This window comes from Planococcus citri, chromosome 4 (assembly GCF_950023065.1).
Source record: "Planococcus citri chromosome 4, ihPlaCitr1.1, whole genome shotgun sequence".
NCBI lineage: Eukaryota > Metazoa > Arthropoda > Insecta > Hemiptera > Pseudococcidae > Planococcus > Planococcus citri.
The window spans coordinates 37,411,956-37,435,036 of NC_088680.1; the positions used below are offsets into that span (position 1 = coordinate 37,411,956).

A 23,081-nucleotide genomic window follows, 5' to 3' on the forward strand; every position below is an offset into this window, starting at 1 on the left:
CCTGCCAAATAATATATAAATGTGATTACAGCATTTCTGCGGTTCAGACATTAATAATATTCATTTACGGTAATACGCCGATTTTTACAGTTAATTTTTTCTAACTCTCGGTTGGTGCTTGGTGTTTTTCGTTTTCCAGTTTCGAAAGAGAAAAACTGTAAGTTTTCATTGATTTTTTTTTATCAATAATTTTCATTTTTACAGTTTAAGATTTTTAAAAAATTTTTTTAGTTTTGTAAGTACCTACATAAATTTTAAAGTCATTTTTTAAAATCAGAAAAAAGTTTTATTCGGTTGATTAAAATTACCTACTCTTTTCGTGTATTTTTTTTTCAATTTTCGTTTTTTGAATGTTCAATTTCATTTCTGTTTTAATTCATTCGTTTACCTATTTCAATGGTAGGTGCCTTTTTTTATTCTACTAAAAATTTTAAAACTCAGAATTCCGCCAATTTTTTAATCAAAAAGTGTCCCAATTAAATAAATAAACACATTATTACCAAAATTTCAAACTTAAATTATTTTCATCGTTTGTTTTAAAAATACATAATTACTCGTAAATAGAAGGTGTGTGAGGGGGAGGATTTTTTTAATAATACCCTTTGGCTCGCCCTCGAAATATTTCACACAAACCGGTATTTTTCAGTGTAAAAATGTCTCAACTGTGGACGGAAATTAATATAATTACATGTTAACTAGACCCAGGGCATTGCGTTTGTGATTCGACCATCGATAATGGTTACGGTTCTCTAGATGTAAATTATCGATTATGCTAGGCCCAACGACCGGATCTAAATCCTTAGTTTAAATCTATAATACATTGAGTAACAACTACTATTGCAAAATATTAAAAAATATTATACTTATTTTTTAAGATAGACAAGACACTTACTAGTTATACCTACCTACACAGTGCACACCGACAAATGGCCAAATGAATTATATGTGATAAATAGGTCGTAACCTTATATTATTAAGAAATGGTAGTAACCTGTTGAAAAGATTGCGTGCAGAATCGAAACGAGTTCAATGTTGCGTTCTAGCTCGTTTTGTTTGTCGTTGATTTTCATTTATAGGTAACTATTTTTTTTTCGCTGAGTCGACTCGCGACAGTTGACAAACGTGTCATCTTTAGTGATATGATAGGGTATTACGCAAGGGTTGTTAGATCGGCTTGTCAACGACATGAAGAAGATTTTCTGGGTCGAAATTTACGACAGGGGTGTATTTTTTCTACCAATCAGAAAATATATTGATGGCAGGGAAAATAAAAATGATAGGTAGGTAGGCAGGCAGGAAGGTAGGTAGGTAGGTAATAAAAGATTAGCGGAGTGACTTTCATTTGTGGTCGTATATGAAGTTTGTAGTTACTCGTAATTGCTAATTGCTTCGTTGTTTAATCAAGGTGATTACCGATCACCACCTACCGAACAAAAACAATCATTAGTGGTCAATCGACAATATTTGTGTACGGGAAATACGCGACCAGACCGGAATTTCCTTGAATACGAAATCATCTCAGGGGCAGGGGAGGTGTCTAGTCTGATGCTCACTTGTAGCGAGTGTGAAAGGGTATAACGATGCTTAATACTTGGACCACCAAGGAATGGATCATGTTATCGTAGGTTTATTCAACAACGATTTCAAATCTGATCTAAACATGATCCAATCCTCCGATTTGGGCATAAAAGCCTAAAAAAATGCTACATTAGGATTTATACCCTCTTCTGCAATTGTTTTAAAACTTCTCAATTCTCTAAAACAGAATTTCAAGAAGGTCATCGAGCCTTTTCAACAATAATCTGCTCAATATATTCAGCACCCCAATTTTAAAATATGGTCCTCCGAGCCGGACGGTCGAATTTTGGCAACAGCATGTAAAATAGTTCGAAGGGAGAAGGGCGCAAAATAGTCATCTAGATCGCTTTGCGACGAATTCATTTGTACATAATATTAAGATTTTCAAAATTTAAATCAGAAATAAATTCATGATTTTAACGTTGAAATCATCTCCATCAAACTAAAAGTTGCTTCATTTTTTCTCTAGTTTCTTCCAAAAGGAAAAAATTAATAGGTAAGTATTTTTAAAAAATGTGACAAAAAATAGGTAAAATTAAAAATAATAATACCTACCTGTCACAAAAAAAATATGGAGAAAAATTTTTAAAAATCAATCAAAAAAACTTGAAGAATAATTTCAAAAAAAAAATATTGGAAATTTTTAAAAAATCCAATCAGAGGGCATTTTTGTTATAAAGAATCTTGAAGAACTCAAAATAAATTCTTTTAAAATTAGAAATCAAAAAAATATGTAAATTTGTATCCAAATAAAAAGTAAATTTAAAGCATTACCTATTTCAACGAAAATGAAAAATAAAAAATAAGGAAATGGGAAAAAATTTAGCGTTACAAATTTTAGTTGATTCAAGAAACTTGAAAAATGCGATCGAGAGTTTTGAATCAGAATGTTAATTTCTCTGACATCTGACATTTCAAAAAACGTCAAGAACCCTAATTTTCAATTCACTCCCAATTTTTTTTAAATTTTCTTTCAAAGAAATTTTATATACATAAATGACGTTTGTTTATTTTTTGAGTTTTTTTTTTTTTTGAATCGACTCTCATTGTCAGTGCAAAAATAGAGGAAAATGAGGGTACATAAATATGTACCTTGATCGTTCTCTTCTACAATTACAGTGTTGCCAACTTTCAAGATATTTCATTGAGATGTCAGCATTTTTGAGAAGTTTTAAAAATTACTTCAAGGTTCAAAAATATTTATGTAGATCTGAACAAGTTTATAAAACAAAATTTGTGTTTATTTGGAAAATTATAATTTTTCACCAACTTCATTTTTACTCTTCAATTTTTAGGTAAAAGATTTCAAGATGAGAGATGTAGATTTATTTCACTAGGTTATTTTTTGACCCCCCCCCCCTTTCAAAAATGTCTTAATAGGTCTCGACCACTGGAAAAAAATTTCTCCTTATCTTACATTTCAGAAATCATCAGCTCTTACACAAATCTTTCAATAAGTCAAATATTTGAAAAATACCTAATTTCTCGAATTTGACCTCAAATTTTGATCCTCTTACATCTTTTCTTCAGACATTTTTCGGAATACTGATTCTCTAGGTTCATTTTCATCGTGAACCTACCTAAAATAAACTTGCAATTACTCCTCGGCCGATGCATTTTCACTGCTTCCTGTACATTTCGAAATCCTCACTGCGTATCTACAACTGCACTAGAGAAGATGTCGAATTAGCATTATTCATTTTCATTTCACCGATTACATCGTCTCATTATTACCCTATTCTCTTTCAGTAGGTATTTTGCTACTCGAAACACATTAACCCAATTCCATAGCATGCATTTTCTCGTCTTTCGTCAATCACATCTCAGCGAATTTGTGAACTCGAAAAAAAGAGTAAAAAATCATCGCATCTGCTCGGCATTTCATCTTCTCACCTTCTCGCCAATTCATCTCGAACGTTTTTTCTACACGAATCGAGACTCATTGAAGTGTGAAATATCACGATAAACCGATTAAATAGGTACCTGCCAGAAGGGACGATCTCTCGGTGACGTTTATTTAGCTAATTAACGCGCGTTAATTACGGCATTTTCACTCTATTTCTCAGTAATTCGCGTCGGCATTGCATTCGGCAAATGAAAATACCTAACAGGATGCGATAGATACCTATTTTTACGCTTTGAGATATTTTATCTTTATAAATTTCACTGATAATTGAACCTTGATTGGGTATTGAATCGTTTAAAAATGTTTCGATAGGCCTATATACGTACTCTGTAGGTCTACGTCCTTAATCGAGTTTCTCTCTCCTTTTCTCATCTCCAGCTCGTCCTTCATCATTCTACGAGAGCAAGAGCACTGATGGTCGAAAAAAATGGAAAAATTTACCTGAATGTCAGATTACTCGTTAGTGTGATTTAATTAATAAAATACGCCGATGCGTTGGTAATTACACGGCTGCTGCAGGTCGTTAAGGGGTTATTAAATTGTCAAAAAGTGTCAGTCGAGTACTGATGCTTTTAATCTTTTATCATCATCATCGTTTATTACCATCGCGGCGACTCGACACGTTACTTATTGCGTAGCCTACTCCATCCAACTCGCACTTGCGCGAACGTTAATTGAATTTTTTTTTCTCTCTGCTTTTCGCGAAAAAATAAAATATTTGTTTATTACACGCGGGCATCGTACATATAATACGTTCCAATGAGAACGTTCAAGGATTCGAGAATAATATAATTGTTTCCATTATGGTTAATGGAATTGTTCGTTTTGATGGGCTAAGTGCTCCATGTGATGTCTGAAGAGATGAGTGGACAGGTAAGGGGTAGAGAGGTTTACCTATATAAGAAAATAGGGCAGCAAAGTAATACGCCTGTAGCGGTCGTTTGATGGTTAAATGCTTTAATTAGGTATTGGGGAAAATTGGGAAAGCGACAGAGAGACCGCGATGATGGTTTCAACGTTTATTCCCAATTTTCCAGTTAAAAGTGTTAGTTATCCAGTATAAGGGCTGCATTTCAAAGAACAGCATTGAAACTAGGTGCATTTGCCAAACAATATGCTTGGATCTCTCTGAGGTTTCGATTTGAATAGCAATAGCATGCTGCAGTGATATTTCAAAAATGTGTAGAATTTTTATGTGAATTTCCAAATCTCAAACTGATATATTTCAAATTGATCAATTTGACATTCAGGCACAGAAGAGTATCACAATGTGTCTACTAAATTAAAAAAATGAAAAAGATGACCTTTTGATGATTTTTTTTGGATGACTAAATTTTCACTTTTGGACAACTTTTGTTCAAAATTACAAAGGTTGAAAAATTGAACTCTGTTGGATGATTTCGATATTTGATCTCATTTCTGAAACATTTTGCTCAATTTTTTACAATGTTTCGTCAATTTTCAGCCAATTTTAAACACTTTTTATGACATTTCAACAAATTTGCAAGCAATTTTTGCAAAATTTTGCTCAATTATGTAATTTTCTTTACCAATTTATCGTGATTTTTAGTAAATCTGGGAGGTGAATTTAGCAACAACTTTTACAATAATTTCTGCATTTTTGACAAATTATTATACAACTTTGATAATATTTGATTAGTTTTTCGTAACTGCGTTCTATTTTTGGCCAAAATGATGTCTTCTTGATGACTCTGATGACTTGGTAGATAGATACTTTTAGTAAACATTTTTAAAAAATGTATAAAATTATTGAAAATTAAAATTTTTCAGTTTAATTTTAAAAATACTTCTCAGTAGCCTAATTTTAATAATTTCAATTTTTTTATTCATCATTCAAAAAATTCCATCTTAGAGAATTATTCATATAATAATGAAACGAAAACAAGGGATCTTTTTCAAAAACGTGAACCAGCCAAAATGACTATTGAGGAAAGAAGGAAGAGAAGGAGGGAAGGGAAGAAAAAGGAAAAGAGTGGAAGGCTCAAGTAAGAAAATGCAGAAAAAATCCTAGATTTTGCAATTTGACAGCTGTCACTTTTCGAACGGATTTTCATCTCATTCCGCTTGTTTTACACACTTATGAAGCATCTAGAAAAAATTTGATTTTTTCCCTTACCATTTTCTTATTTTTCAACCATGGCTCAATAGCAAAGCTCGTACACAATCCCCCCCCCCCAAAGGTCGCTTTAGCTGCCAAAAAAAACTCGAAAAAATAACATTCTAATGAAAAAAAATCACAAAAAAAACTTTTCAACAAAGAATGTAAAAAAGAATTACCTCTACCTCGAAAAGCCCTAAAAAAAATTCCTGATTCAGTCAGACTCACTCTCTGCTCTTTTATCAATTCAAAACAAATTTTCTGAACATCAACTTGTTCATAAGATCCATCAAATCATTTATAAATTTCAGACTACTGACAAAATTATTAAATTTATGTTTGTCATCCCAAGTCATGTAGGCATTGAAGGAAATCAGGTACTTAGTAGATGAATTAGCTAAAACAGCTGTTACCCCCTCTAAAATTTTCTCTGTGACCCATGATGACGTTATTAACATTCTAAAAATCATCTAAGACTCCAATTGGCAAAACCTATGGAACTCAAAAACAAATCATAGTCACCTAAATAGATCAGAAGAAGCCTCCGAATTGGTCATGCCAAATTAACCCACAGCCATTTGTACACCAAAGCTCCTAAACCCACCTGTCAATTCTGTAATTCTGAAATAATCTCCACTCAACACCTTCTATTCTATTGTTCCTCCCTCAAAACAAAAACGTCAATCCTTAAATATTTCAGACCTCAACCCTACAATTCCTGACAATATCAAACAGATGGAAAACATTCTTAAATACATCAAAGAAATCAATCTTTCAAACCAAATCTAAACTAACCCCTCGAAACTGGGCGTGAAAATCCTGGCAATTATACACTCCCAGTATAAAAAATGCCAAAAAAAAACAAAAACAAAAACAAACCGTTCCAATTAGAATCTAAAAATAAAACCCAATCGGGACTTCAGAAATTTTAATAATTGACAAAAAAGTGAGACTATTTCGAAACTTTTTGACAATTTAAAAAAAAATGAAGTACCGACTTATTTGGAATTTTTTTGCAGAAAACTGAAAATTTTTACCTACTCAATTTTTTGCAAAAAAAAAACGAGACTTTATGAGAATTTTGAGAAATGGCGAGACATTTCTATACCATTTTCAACTGATCGCACTACCAACAATTTCAGCAAACAGTAAGGTTTTTAGGCAGTTTTAGAAAAAGAAGCGAGACTTCGGCAATATTACCTAATGGATAAAAATGAAAATTTTTGCAATTTTCGGTGAAAAAACTAGACTTTTTAGAAATCTTCGTAAAAAAATAAATTTTCTGTTAGTTGGCAAAAAACATGAATTTTTGGCAATTGTTGGTAAAAAAATGATGCAATTATCGTCGAAAAAGCGAGACTTTTTCGCAATTTTTCATAATCAAACGAGATTTTAAGACAGTTTTTGGCAAAAAAAAAGTGAGAATTTGTTTGGAATATTTTTAGCAGTTTTGGGAAATAAATGAGACTTTTGACAAATTTGACAAAGTGGGAAACTTTTTGGAATTTTTGGCAGATATTGTGACTTTAACGTTTTGAAATTTTGAAGATTAAAAAAAAAATCAACTTCACAGTAACTAAAATTTGAAGGAAAAAAAAATGCACACTATTGATTATGTAATACACTTCGAGCCCTACGACAGCAGTTTAATTTTATTGAAACTACATTATTGTCGAATCCCAAAGTACAAAAAGAATGATAAAATGGCAAAAAATGTTTTCCAAGCCTTAATTTGCCTCAACACCTTACACTAATATCCTAATCTAACCCTTCAAAATTCCATTAGGTATTCGAAAACATGCATAATTCAAAAGACCATTAGACCCAAGTTGACTTAAAACCATTCGACAAAACTCGTCAATCCAGCTCTAAAATCACATTCTTAGGTAGGTATAATTTCATTAGACCATTTAACAGAACTTGAGGATTCTTCGAAACGGTTCTAGGTATACTACAATAACCTTGAATCTGTCAACGAATCCGGCTTTTCAGCGAAGAAATAAAATTCTTCGAAATTCGGTAACCTTGGGTCCATAGCGAATTTCACGTTGACCCAAATTAATACAAGTAACTTATCGCCTTATCGATACCAAGATGGGCGTAAGCGTATCAACAAGTCGAAAACATAATATATCAAGATTCAAGATATATATAGGTAGGATTAAGCAAAGCAAAATAATCAACAACCAATAGTGAGTCATCAGGAACATGAACATGAACTGTTGAAAAGAGTATGAAGAAGAAGAAGAAGAAGAAGAAGAAGAGGGAGAATCCTTGGATATATTGTAATATAATTTAAACGCTCGCATTTAATCATTTCAACTCGAACAATTAGCGTGTTAGAGAGAGATTACCTGGCTGGTACACGTAGAGGTCTAGGTGCACAGTACATAACACACGTAGGTACCTACAAATAAATTAACTAGGAACTGCAAAATTAGACCTTGGCCTTTCTCTTTGCTTTTAGCAGATCTATAAGCATATTATGTGCCATTAACATAACTTTGATGGTATAAAATAGCAGATCCCTCGCCATCACCTCCGCCATCCACAGCGATTATACATTATTGTTACATTATAACTCGCACACGTGTTGATGATGTTAACAAATGAATTTACTCCGCGTTCCTCCTCCGGTCACCGCAAGTCTTTCATATACCTATTGAGAGGCTAGACTTTGTCAAGTCGATCAACATTGTTACATAGGTTGGCGTCGCTTCGTTGACTCTAAAGCTGGAAAGTGGTAGCCAGTTAGTTATGGAATGAAAAAAAAATGCTCGTTAACGTGTCGGACGAGTTTTAGACTCGTACAGCAGACATATATATTGCCTCATTAACATTTCGGCTCAAATTTATGGGCGAATTTTTTCACTGTTACATAATTTTGGAAAGAGATCCCTTCACGACGAAATCCACGTACCCGCAAATAGGTACCTATTCGCGACGATTGCGGTGGAAAGTTCCAAACGAGTAACTCGAGCACCGTTAGACTACATTGTAGAGAGAAAAGAACACATTAAGCCAATTTTTTTCCATCTCAACCAGCTGTGCTGAGTTTCTCTTCGTAAATTGAACAATTTATTGGTTCGAGAAGCTTTAAAATTCCCAACACTGACGTAAGACGATCGAGCATTAAACGATACTGTTACATATTACATAAATCTGCTCACAACATATACGTGTGCATACTCGTAATATAATGATCCACCCAAACGACTTAATCTTTTTCAACACAAATGAATTAAAACGTTGTTGGCGAATAGCCATGAAAACTTCTCGAATACGCGGAAGCCGCCTTTTCTATGTACAATGAAGTCGTATCTGTTGCAATCGATTGTGGAAGGTGGCCGATGGCGATTTTCAGCCATAAAGGTAGGTACATGATGGACTCGGACAGACGGACTGGCCACTATGGTAATGCACTTTTTCACGCTGCGTGCTCGTATAATTAGAAAACGACAAAGACACCAAGATTTAAATAGCTAATTAGCGGATAATAAGGTTTCAGGGTAATTGCGCATAGCTCATAGACATTAAATTGCCCTACTAGAGAGTTTCAATGAACAACAGCGGGTTGCCTGCTGTCTATACGACGAGTATAAGTACCGTTTAGCACCAAATAAATACGTTTATCAAACCAATCGGTCACCTGAGACTGCATGCATTTTTATACTACCAATCCAATGCTGGAAAGAAAGGCATAGGTACTCGTATAGTTAGGTACGGTTACATCAAAAATGATTACTCGTCGCGAACTCACGTGATAATCAGAAACGGTAGGTACATTTTCGAAGGTTGGATGGGGGTGTTGGTGTTGTACAGGACGATGAAACGGTCAGCCTTCGAAATAAATTGGAGCTTTGGTGACTTAATGGTGCTTTATGATTCCGGGAATGGAATAAGGCCTTGAAACGATGACTCAAGTATTACATTACCAACTGGCTCGACTCCATTATGGGTTCGGAAATTGGAAAATTATTTTTAATCAATACGATAATGGCTCCATTAAGCGCAGATAACTTCTTTTTTGACCCAATAAAGTAATCAGACAATATTGTAGAGCTTCAGCCACTGTTTTGATTAAGAACGGAAGAGAGAGGACGAGAGTGAGAATAGGAATGCTTTAAAAATAAAAAATTACAAACTGATTCCTGGAAAAATTGCAAAGAAAAGAAAATTATTAGGAGCTAAATAATGCTTTTTTTGAACCAACTGGTTTTCTTGGCATTATACTAATATTAATCAAATCAAGCATAAAGAAGTATTTTTCAAAAACGAGTTGAGAATCACTTTTTTCATGAGTTTTGAAACGTTTTTTTTTTCTCAATTGAGGGAGAAAAATGCGTATTTTTAGAGCATTTGGGCAATCAGCGAGAACAAAAATTCTAACCTTGTTTTATTTAATGCTACAAAAAAGTACCAATTTTTCAGCATTTGGCTCAATTAAACTTTTTACAAAATAACTTATTCCTTGAATTTTTCATATTTTTTTTCTTCAACTTTTCACTTTTTTTAAGCGCAAAACTTCAATTTTTGACGCTACAACAGGATGAAAAAATTATTTTGTCAATTTAAAATCATCCATTCTCTCATTCAATTTTTTCTTGTTCACACATTCTTTTTCATTTCCTTTTCAATTCCCCAAAATTTCCTAACAGATTTTCTTCAATTTTCAGTGTTTCTTCACATATGCCTTACGATTGATTTTTTTCAAGTTTTTGCCAAAAACAATATTTTTTTTGAACTTATTTTCCAAGTTTTCAATTTTCGAATTTTTTTACAATTTGTTTCTTTTTTTTTCAAAATTATTGTAAGAATTTAATTTTTGACATCACAACAATATAAAAAAAAATCATTTCGTCAAGTGAAGATATCAGTTCTTTTCAATACTTCAAAAAAATATCATACCTATATTTGTAATTTCCAATTTTTAAATTTTTTTTTGGCAAACGCTCTTTGAATTTTATCAACAAATCTGTTCAGAAAATTTTCAAATAAAATGGAAATTTTCTAGCTCACAGTTCAACTTTTGAATAAAAACATCTAATTTTCCATATCAGAAAAAGAATCATAATTATGCATCATGCCCAATTTTCCCTACTCCTTGGGGTCTGCAAATTTTACCAATTTTTGAAACTTTTTGCCATGCACACATTTTTTTACAATTTTTAGACACTCGATTATTTCAGGAATTACAACAAAATTACTGGAATACATTTTTTGACTCGTATTTCCCATGGTTTTCGAACTATTTTCAGTCGTTCGGTGGTATTTTTGAAGATATTTCGTCGGTCTTAGGTAATCGTGATTTTAAGTTTTTAGCGAGTATTAATTTCGAGAATTTTATAAAATTATGTAATATTTTTCCAAGTATTGTAGGTATTTTTTTTTCTCATTATGAACATTGAAATATGACAAAAAACAAATCGTTTCCTTCAAGGAAGTCCTACGTATCTTTGTTGATGAGGAAAATGACCCCCCTCCCTTCATTCTCTGAAAACCGAAGAGAATTACGACTGATTTTAAGCAGATCTAATTTTAAAAATAAACTTCAACTTTTCGTGGTCAATGATCTTCCATGATTTGAATGTATGTATTTTGCACATCTAAATTGATACAAAGCAAACTCACGCTTACCACATCTTCTCAACGATTTCAACACGCAGATCTGTTAAAATCCCATAACCTTGGTCAACTCCAAGTACCAAGTAATCAATACTTCGGCAAAAATCACACGACAAGACAAAAATTATAAGGTTATGTTTATGCTTTTAAGAGAATGAACAGTTGAAAGAGAAAAAGAAGCAGAAAAAAAACACAAATAATGAAATTGAAATACGTCGTCAACCTTGTGATAGTTGTGATTCGACATGAAAACTCTTTTCTCGCAACCGTGAATAATTACCTAACGACAGCTCAACAGGTACAATATAAAAATACAAATAATATACATATACAAATAAATACTTTACGAAAAACCCTCTAAAAAAATTAGGTACATGGTTTTGATAAGTCATTCTCTACCATACAGTATACGACTACGAGTAATTTGCCATCAATTAGTTTCAAGTTATCGTCAAAAAAAAAGAGTCGATATTAAAGAGGAAATTAGTATTGTAGACAAATTGTCTACTTCCAGTACACGCGTCAATCAAGTAGGAGCAACTGACCCTATAACTTAGCTTTGGGAAATCACCACTACCACCATCAACTTTGACATTTCCTGTACATTTACCAAAAATTCCCCATTGCGCAATAATTTTACCATTAACCGGTTGGTTTGCAAAAAATAAAAGAAAAATGACCACCATACTGCCACATACATACATACATAAAAAACATATCTCTGTCACACGGACCAAAAAAAAAAAAAAACTATAAAAAACGTAGGTGTTTGGCACCGATGGACGAACGGAGCTCATATCGTATAAACTTTCACTTTCAGTGCTTTCCGACCGTCTCTCTCTGTCTCGCTGGTTCCAGTCAAGCGCACATTACCATGCGTTACCGCTTTCCTCCAGCCCCTCGTCGCCTCGGCTCCCCCATCACCCTTTGGCAACAACAACAGTGTATTGGACAGCAAGGACTGACGGTTACCGTTCGCACACTTTATGTAACCCAAGGCTTTCACGATTCAATCTGTAATAATTAATGTTATGAATATAAATTTTTTTCCAACACGACAGGAGGTAAACTGCACCAGACGTAAGCAAACAATAAACGCGTCTGTGTGATTCGTAATCGATAGGTGTAGGTACTCGGTCCTGATCGCTCGGTCGTCGGTGCTGCAATTTGACCAATGTCTACCTTTACCCGAGTCTATTGATCGTGTGCTTTGTCTGCGTATTGATTTTCCCTATTACTTGCATTTTTTCCGCATCAACGTTCGATGATCGATGAAGGTGGAGTGGAGGTGAAGCGTGTAAAGAGAAAATGAAGGTTGATCGAGATACATTTGGCAAGGTTCTGGCTTGTCTAGCCACATTTGCTGGACTGTACACCCGAATGGAATCATGAGGCAGGGTGCCTTTGAAAGGCTCGTGGAGCTTGCCTTAATCCTGAAGAAAAGGCAAAGCAAGGATTTACATGTATGTGTAGTTGATTCTTCCACTCTGGTATTCCATCTTCTATATGCTAGTTCCATCAAAGCAATGTCCATGTTCACATTTAGCAAGGGACTAGCTTATCCAGTCAGATTATTGCTAGGTTGTCTACTCAAGTGGAATCAAAGGCACCCGCCTTTGAAGGGCTCGTGGAGCTTGCCTCAATTCAGAAGAAAGAGCAAAGCAACGATTATACATATGTAGTTGATTCTTCCACTCTAGTGTTTCATCTTCTATTTATGCTAGTTCTATCAAAGCAATGTCCACATTTAGCCAGGGTCTAGCTTAGTGGAATGTGGAATCATCAGGCAGTGCATCTCTGAAGTATGTGCCTCAATCTAACAGAAAAATCAAGTAAAGATTTTGGTTGATTGTTCTATTCCAGTGTTTCATCATCATCTTCCATTTATGTCAGTTCCATCTAGTCAACGTTTGCATTTGGCAAAGTTCTGGTTCTGGCTTATCTAGTCAGATTAAATCATGAGGGAGGGTGCCTTTGAAGGGTTACTACGTTTGCATTTGGCAAAGTTCTGGCTCATCTAGTCAGATCTACTAGGCTGTCTACTCAAATGGAATCATGAGGCAGGGTGCCTTTGAACGGTTTGTGGAGTTTGTCTCAATCTATCAGAAAAAGCAAGTAAAGATAGCATTGATCATTCCATAAATGTCAGTTCCATTCCATCAGGCCAGTGTCCACTGTCCACTCATGCATTGGCTTATCATCCAATGACTTGATAGCAACAATTCTGTAGCATCTTTACCAATTCCACCCATCCCTCATATATGTATGTTTTTTTGTAGTTCTAGATAATGTTGATTTGCAAATAAATGAATATTACATTTACATCATGAATTTTCAATTCCAAACATCAGTGATGAACAATAGAGTATTGATATGGCAACTACACTTTTACAAGTACCTATCATCATTTATAGGATTGATATAATGTATCATGATACTTTTGTTTGTTTATGATTTGCTTAAAAATGACTGTGATGTCCAAACTTTCACAGACAAACAAGTCAAAAATAAACAAAAATTTCAAAAGCACGGTATCAAGTTATGTATATAGGTATTTATGTGTTGATACCGTGTTGATCCTATACACATTGATACATACCTATCATGAATGATACATCAGGTATATTGGCACATCCTTACCAAAAAAATCAAATTGGGGCCAATTAGACCTCTGAACAAAATCTTGTCAATAACCCAAAATTTCATCAAAATTGTTCAATTTTTTATAAAATTAAATTTGGGTTCAAACAACTTTTTTTAGTCAAGTATCTTCACAACCATAAATAACTATGGCTATCATTTAGATCATCAGTTCACTGCTGATTTACTATTGAAAAAGTGTCAATACAGGAGGAAAAGTATTGAATTGATACTCCAAATATCAATACTAGTAAAGTCGTGTAATATCGATAAAATATCATTATACTTTTTCTGTGGTTGATGATGATGATGATGCAACAAAATCTTGTGCTATCAACTTCTGGCATGATCCTCAACAATTCAGATAAATAATCTGCACTAGGTACTGCAAACAGAGTTATTATTTGGATTGGATTGGATAACCAGACAATAGACATTTTGTTCTTATACCTACTTATATGATAATCTTCATCTTCACTTCTTATCACAAATAGGTCTCATCTATGCCAAACCATTAGCCAGTCACTGGTATAAATGCCTAGACACAGATTCAATAGGTATCTCATTATGTATACATCTTTGCAGAAACAGGGTGCACTACTTACACCACGTGTTCTACATAATTTCCTTGAATATCATGTTACTTTCATTGAATCATAGAAGTTAGGGTGGACAACCTACACCACGTGTTCCAAAGGCTTTCACTAATATGGTTTCTAATTACATCTACCAGAAGTACATACACATAAACTTAAACCTCTTTGGCAATTCCACAAAAGCATTGTTTACTGTCTCTCTCATGTTCTTAATTACTTTTCATCATTGTCGCGACTTATGACAGCTCATGTAAGGTTTTGGCATAGTATACAGGATGGCTACCTAAAGTATATAAATACCTTGTTAGTTACTATCACTATCGTTGAGAGACTTGAATCATAAACCAGTTTCACACACAAAGTCTCCAACGAATTCACTGCCATTCTGGAACGATTGTCCATGCATCTGATTACATAATGTATTCGCGTGTAGTGTACCTACCAAGAAGACACCTTTTTTATATGCGACCAGCCGACCAACCTAATGAATGAGACATAGTCTGATCTGACGCAATGTGGCTAACAACAAAAAACCTTTACGGTTTGGTAATTTATACACATATTATGTATTTGACGTGTGTGGTGTGCTGTACTGTGTTATGACGGTATGGTATATATAGGGATCTAAGAAAACATAAGTAACTTTACGAATGCTAATTAAGGTGTATATTTATTCCGGTAAAACGATACGCTATATCCACTCCCATCTCTTTATCACGATACATTAGCATTGTTTATCGTGTGTAATTATTCAATTTTCGCGTAGGTGTGCGATTACACAGATAGTGTATAAAAATACCTACCTGGCATTTCCCTCGCTCACTATACATATAGTCAGTTCTGATGGACGCGATCGTCTTTCGAGCTTCGTCCAAGCGCTAATTACTTTATTAAACGCGTATAAATTTACTGGTCGACTCGTCGTAAATGTAGCATTGTTTATAACAAGGTTGCTAGAGTAATTAAACGTTTCTTGGCTTAGTCATATGTAGTGGGATTTCGTAATGGAAGATTTTGTAATCTTAAGCACATGCTTGTGTTTTTGTTTTAAGTGAATGTTGATTGTTGATGGTTGACACCAAGGTGCTTATCGATGATTCATTGTTTGTTTACAGGATAAAATGTCTAGAGTACTAGCAGCACTAGTAGTTCTATGCGTCTTAACAGTTAATGTTCTCTGTGCCGATGAAAAGGCCGCCGAAGCGACTGGAGACAGACCGAAAACCTTCAGAAGGCTTATACCAGCTGATGTGTTGAGAGGTGAGTAGATTTCAGTGATTGGCATTACAGTGGGAATTGGGATGAACTAGTGAACTACAAATATTTATAATGTGGAACAGAAGAAGGAGACTCTTACCCTTTATACAAGTGAAATTCGCTTGAATTTAATACTTCAAGTACCTCTCTGAATAAATGCCAAGATGGAACATGCTGTTACTCCAGATTCAACTGCTCCGCATTGAAGTTTTCAAAATGCTGGGTTCATCATGGTCTCTGATTCAGAAGAAAAGGGTTCAAATTCCGTTTTGGATTAGGTTTTGACCAGTACTCAGGTTTTCTAGGTTTAGATTTGGTTTCACCAAAAGTGGGGGGGGGGGTTCGAGTTTTTGGTTTGAGTTCAAGCCACCATCCTTCATCTTTGCAGGCCTTACTATTTCTTTTCAAGTTCTTCGAAAATATTATTCTAAAAAAAAATGATGTGATCTTTTGACAGCAAAAACCAGGACTTTTAAATTATTGGCAAAAAAGTGATACACTTTGACAATTTTTATCAAAAAAGTGACATAATTTCGTCACGTTTTGGCAAAAAAGCGAGACTTCTTAGCAGTTTTTGAAAAAAATCACACTTTTCAAAACTTCTGCAAAACAGTAAAAATGTTAGAAAAGAATGAGACTTGATGGCTTTTTTGACAAATAGCAAGAGACTTTTTGCTATTTTCAGCTGAACACGAAGCTATGGCAATTTCAGCAAAAAGCGAGGCTTTTTAGAAATTTTTGTCAAAAGAGTGACACTTTTTTAGCAATTTTTATCAAAAAAATGAGACTTCCGCAATAAAATTTATTGGAGAAAATGAAAATTTTTTTCCAATTTTATATAAAAAAGTGAGACTTTCTGGCAATTTTGGTAAAAAGCTGGAATTTTTTCAAATTTTTAGTACAAAGCATGGCTTTTATGTTACTACTGTACATTTATTGGCAAAAAAACAAGACTTTTTCACAGCTTTAAAAAGCACGAGATTTAAGAGTTTTTCGCCAAAAAACTACAATTTATAGCAATTTTTGGCAAATTTGGCAAAAGGCAAGCCTTTTTGGAATTTCTGATTTTGGTAGAAAGCAAGAGTTGGACAATTCGAACTTTTGAAAAAAATTTTTAAAAAGCATCTTTAATAACGAAAAAAAAAATTGGAAATTGCCTAGGTAAGTATCCAAAAATACACCACCAGATAAAACTTCAAGCGCATGAATTAAGATTTTCGAAACTTTTTCAGTTCATTTTTCATGAAAAAAAATCAAAAGTTGAGGTAACTCTTTCAAATTAGGTAATTTTTCGATTTTTAATGAATTTTTGAAAATCCCTCAAAAAATCTGAGGTGTCTGCATCAAAATCTGCTCAAATCAGTGAATGTCAATAATAAGCCATTACTGAACATTCAAGTGCTCAAATAAATGTTTGCACTTTCTGGAGAAATTCAAAAATATCGCGCTGGAAGCTTCAGAATAGCTCGAAATTGTGAAATTCAGATTTTGAAGTTGATATTGGACAAGATATCTACAGCCCCTTGAACAAATTCCAAAAATTTCCCTCCAAATAGCAAATTTTTTTAAATTTCTTCCCTTACACGTGAATATTTTCCCAAATAACACCTGATAAGTCCACCTGGAAATTGACTTGAAAGTGGAAAAGTCATTCAACAGAATGAGAAAGCCACAGCTCAATTTTTAGCTGCTCAAGTTTATTTTCACGTTTTCTGGAGTAATAAATTTTAAAAATTCTGTAAAAATCGAAAGTTTCGCTGGAGGCTCCAAATCGGCTCCAAATGGTAGGTACTTTTGAGAACCAGGAACTCCATGAGAACAGTTTAAAACCACCCCAAATGAATTAAGAAGGTCACAAATAAGAAATCTAAAATCAAAAAATGGAATTCACTATTTCCAAATAAGGACTCAAGATACTGTGCCTATGGTATCTTTAACCCAAAAAAAACATTCCTAAAAATCTTATCCATTTTTTCGAAAAATTAGGCAATTATTTCTCCATAATTTAATGACATTCCAAACAAAAACCTTGGTAACTTACATCAAAATTTCTGTCATTGGTATCTCATTCTGCATCATGTCAAATCTGTACACCTGCGCTCAGATACCTCAGCTCATTAAATTTCTCCGGGCTTGATAAAAACGGTAATACGGGCGATTTACCACACGCAATATTTAAGTTACATCACGCATATCAGACGTTCACCAATGCGTGGTGACATTTGTTCCAAGAGTATACCTATACGATTTAATTACGACACAAAAAGCCTCGAAGTAGTTCACTAGGTTCATCCAATGTAACCACATATACGAATGCATATTGCATACATTACATATCATATACCTATCGAATAAATTACATCTGCATACGGCATGAAAACTAACCACAGCGTGAAATCTTTTTTCGCAGATTTCCCCGGCGTCTGTTTCGCATCTACTAGATGCGCTACCGTAGAACCCGGCGAATCTTGGGAATTAGCTCCATTCTGCGGACGTTCCACCTGCGTTAAATCGGACGCCGAAGAAAACGGCGAATACCACTTATTCGAACTCGTCGAAGATTGCGGACCTTTACCGAAAGCTAACCCGAAATGCAAACTTTCTGAGAAAACCAACAAAACCGCTCCTTTCCCCGAATGCTGTCCATCCTTCGAATGTGAACCTGGTGTAAAACTCGAATACCCAGATATCCCACTCGTCGCCAACAGCGAAGCATCATCCAACACCACAGCCAAACCCACTAAAGCTTAAGTTGTGCACCGATAATATAATATGTCTCAAAACAGTGATTTTTTTGATTTTTTTTTTCTTTTGTACGTTTATCATCTCAGTGTGTAAAATAGACGCGGTATTTGATGTACAATTTTTTTTTCATTTATTAAGCGTATAAATTGAGTGATATTTTTTCTTCCTAAATATATTTTTAATAATTGATATACCTATTTTTTTTCTCGTGTATATATGTATTTTATAAAAATACGTAGAGAATCTTATTTTTTCAGCTACGTTATTTAGTCAACGTTCGTACGAACGACCACGGTTGGATTTCTCATTTTTTTTTTTTCGTTCTTTCATTCTTTCTAGCCTATTTTGTGTTAAGAAAATTATACCTAAATGACTAATACATAAATTATCTCTCTTGTGAATTTATTACTTCTTTTCTCTCTGCACTACGAGGTGTGAAATGAAAAATAAATCCTCAACGGAGGTATGATAATTTATGAAAGTTTACAACCATATTCTTCGGTTTAGCCAAATGGATGTCATATTTTGCTGTATGTCTATAGTCATATTATGTAGGTATATGTATGTATCGTCTATATGTAGAAACGTTAGCTATTATTCAGATTTTTCAAACCATTTTTACATTGAGAATCTATTTACCTGTTCATTTCTTTTTGTATTTTTTCGTGAGTCAGTCAGTATGAAAAAAATAAATAAAAGATGAACGACACTCGTCATTTTCAAACTTTAATCCTGCTTTTCGTAATAAAAATCCAAAATAAAAAAATAAGAAAATAAAGAAAAAATGAAGAACTCAAAATTCTGGAAAATTGAAAAGAAAAATGTAGGTAACCAAAAAAAGGCTTTCAAAATTCAAGAACCGACACTTGATTATCGGCAAATTTTTTTTCACTCAATCTTCAAAAATACAGGTAAAAAAATGAATAAGGCTAAGACTGAGAAATTCAAAATAGACCATGAATTGAAGAAAATCCACAATATACCTACCTACCGACATTTTTGGGAAATTTAATACTACAAGTAACTAATAGAGACATTGTCCAAACCTCACTTATGAAATGCAGAATTTTTAATGGTTCCTACTTGAATTTAAATTTTCAACAAACCCTATTCAATTTTCAAGCTTGGCCGAATGAAACCAAATTTTCAAGCATTTTCAAACCTAATCGAATTTTAGAGCTTTGCTAAAACTAACCAAATTTTGAAGTTTCACCAAACCTGATCCAAAGTATTTGCATTTGCAAATCTAACCAAATTTTCAAGTATTGTTTAACATAATCAAATTTTTCCTTTTCGCCAAACCTATACCTTTACCTACTGTAAATCGGGGCGATGGCATTTTATTTTGCTAAAATTTTTTCTGAGTGATAGTGAACTCAAAAATGAGCAAAAGTAAGATAAGCAACCGCCATCTCTAGAACTAATCAAAGATGTAACAATTCAAAAGCCAAGTATCAATTTCTTCACATTAGAGCATAATGCAGTGATTTTCGTGGTTGAAAGTGTGATACAAATCAAATTTTATATTTCTTACCAAATTCCAACAATTTTGTGAGAATTTCAGTTTTCAAAAATTTGCTGGAAACTCCAAAACTGCTCAAAACGATCCGAAACTGCTTTGAACGATTTGGAGTCAATAAGGAAAGCTGGTATATGAATAAAGAAAATGTCAAATCACATTTCAGATTTCTAGTTCAGTTGGACAACATTTTATTGACATGGATAGTATGTTTTTTTTTTAGGCTGGGGCCAGTCTTTAATTTTTATAACGCTTATCCACGCGACGCTGATCCACGTCGCACTGAAATTTGATAACTGGAAAAAACTGTTCAATTAATAATGTCTGACTTTTAAAACTTTAGAAAAAACATGAGATGAAACGACCAATTTCTGGCATATTGATATCATGTCATACTCTCTGACATTTTAATGTTATACTCTTGTGTATTAGACTTTTAAGAACTTGGAAAACATTGCATTTAATTACAAACATTATGCTAAAATAGTGAAAACTTGAAAAAAATTACCAGATACCAAATTTGACTTAGAAGAATTTTAAACAAAATTATTGAATTGCTTAGAAGCTAGGTAGACAGGTCAATGACCTTGAGAGGAAAACAGAGGCCCTTGAGAAACAAACAGGCGGATTAATGATCTTAAGATGGCAACCAGACAGCTGCGGGAAGCTGGATAGGAGATAGGTCAGTGACCTTGATTGGCAGGTCTACAAAATCGATCAAATATGAGCACTGCATGGAGAATCCGTCACCAAAAAGTCACCAAGGTATGAAATTTGGCTTTTCAATGTTCTGATGAATCCTGGTGACATCTGGTGAATCAGTCACCAAGATTTGCCAGAAGTCACCAGGTTTACAAAATCGCTCAAATAAGGCCACTTTTTTCACCAAAAAGTCACCGGGGTGTGAAATATGACTTTTCAATGTTCTGGTGAATTCTGGTGACATCCGGTGAATCAGTCACCAAGATTCACCAGAACTCACCAGGTTTACAAAATCGCTCAAATGAAGCCACTACTTTCACCAAAAAGTCACCAGGGTATGAAATATGATTTTTCAATGTTCTGGTGAATTCTGGTGACTTCTGGTGAATCAGTCACCAAGATTCACCAGAACTCACCAGGCTTACAAATTCGCTCAAATAAGGCTTCTTCTTTCACCAGAAAGTCACCAGGGTATGAAATATGTCTTTTCAATGTTCTGGTGAATTATGGTGACTTCTGGTGAATCAGTCACCAAGATTCACCAGAACTCACCAGGCTTACAAATTCGCTCAAATAAGGCTTCTTCTTTCACCAGAAAGTCACCAGGGTATGAAATATGTCTTTTCAATGTTCTGGTGAATTATGGTGACTTCTGGTGAATCAGTAACAAAGATTCACCAGAACTCACCAGGTTTACAAAATCGCTCAAATGAAGCCACTTCTTTCACTAAAAAGTCACCAGGGTGTGAAATATGACTTTTCAATGTTCTGGTGAATTCTGGTGACTTCCAGTGAATCAGTCACCAAAACTCACCAGGTTTACAAAATCGCTCAAATGAAGCCACTTCTTTCACTAAAAAGTCACCAGGGTGTGAAATATGACTTTTCAATGTTCTGGTGAATCAGTCACCAAGATTCACCAGAACTCACCAGGTTTACAAAATCGCTGGAATATGGTCACCTCTTTCACTAAAAAGTCACCAGGTTGTGAAATATGACTTTTCAATGTTCTGGTGAATTCTGGTGACTTCTGGTGAATCAGTCACCATGGTTCACCAGAACTCACCAGGTTTACAAAATCGCTCAAATATGGCCACTTCATGGTGGATCTGTCACCAGATGAATGAATGCATATTTTGGGTTTTATCAAAATGATTGGTAAAAGGCAGGCCTGTTTATGAATTTTTTCAAAAAAAAAAAAGGTATAAACAAAAGCAGGATACATGAGGCAAAAAATAGGATGAAAGCAGGATAAGCAGGACTGTGTTAGATACCCTGTGATCCTATGTATAGTATACTCAAATATTCGCCTTATTTTTCATTAATTTTTCATCAGGTTGGAAACAAAATTCCAGAAAAGTTGTATAACTCGGTATGTACTAGTGTTTGAGCAAAACTGACTTCTTGAGAAAAACCCAGGACACAAAATCGTTAGACAGTTCCAACTTCAATTTGTACATACGTTCCACTCACTCAGGAACCAGCTCTTCGTTATGTTGCTAGTTTATAAGTAAAAAGTGAAATGTGCCCAATTTACATTTTTCCTTTAATGTCTTATGTCACCTTTCTCCATTTACAATAACCGTAACCAAATTTCCGAGCTTTGCCGAAATAATTTTCAAAATTTCTAGATTCGCCGAGATCTAATCTAAAACCATCAATTTTCCAGTTTTGTCAAATATCATCTAAAAATATTCAAGTTTTGCCAAACCCATCCTAACTAAAGTTTTCAGTTTTACCTATAAAATTTTTGAATTTCGAAACCTGATCAAAAATTTTATAGCTTTGTTTCAAATTTTTGAGGAGTCAAATTCGGATGTTTAAAAAATAACACCGAACAAGTATTTCTCACGGTGGCGGTGGCGCATTTTCGGATTCTCCAACATTTTTTCAGTTTCAATCCAAAAATTTTCCATCAACCGACATAAATTTATACTCGTTTTTCGTATGTGCAATTGTAAAATTGTAAAATTACCTACAGATATACAAGTTACACATTTTTAAGAATCAAGTGTGACCAAATTTAACCTCCTCAGTTGCTTTCAACCCCTCCACCATCTTTCCCTTCAAAAAACTACAATTAGGTACATTTTGTTCTGACTCATCATAACATATAATAATTCATGTTTTATTAGGTACCTACTTCGGTTGCAACAACCATAGCAAACAATCAACAATAATCACGAATATTTAGCCAATTCTCCATTCATCCATCATCATACACTCATAAAAAGCACACATGGTGTCCTCATATACATATGCACTAGTAGCACATCTACAAAATGAAACTACCCATCAAAATGTACGTAAAAAAAAATTACGTAAAAAATTTACGCAACGTAAAAGCTAAAAATGAAATATTAAAACCGAGCCAGTCTGCCCTGTCTAAAAACT

At 34.0% G+C, this 23,081-nt stretch overlaps 1 protein-coding gene across 1 annotated transcript; it reads left to right on the forward strand.

The window, feature by feature from the left end:
* Window positions 1-18,867, forward strand: LOC135845907 (uncharacterized). Its single transcript, XM_065364782.1, has 3 exons — window positions 1-157; window positions 15,580-15,724; window positions 18,132-18,867. The coding sequence occupies exons 2-3, from the start codon at window positions 15,586-15,588 to the stop codon at window positions 18,470-18,472; spliced, it is 480 nt and encodes a 159-aa protein (XP_065220854.1). The 5' UTR covers window positions 1-157; window positions 15,580-15,585; the 3' UTR covers window positions 18,473-18,867.
* The last annotated feature ends 4,214 nt before the right edge of the window (window positions 18,868-23,081 follow it).

What these genes read in the sequence shown, in the direction of transcription:
- LOC135845907 (XM_065364782.1), top strand. Translation starts at nt 15,586, where the DNA reads ATGTCTAGAGTACTAGCAGCACTAGTAGTTCTATGCGTCTTAACAGTT. An exon ending in ACCAGCTGATGTGTTGAGAG is followed by an intron (nt 15,725 to 18,131) that starts GTGAGTAGATTT and finishes CTTTTTTCGCAG; the next exon opens with ATTTCCCCGGCGTCTGTTTC.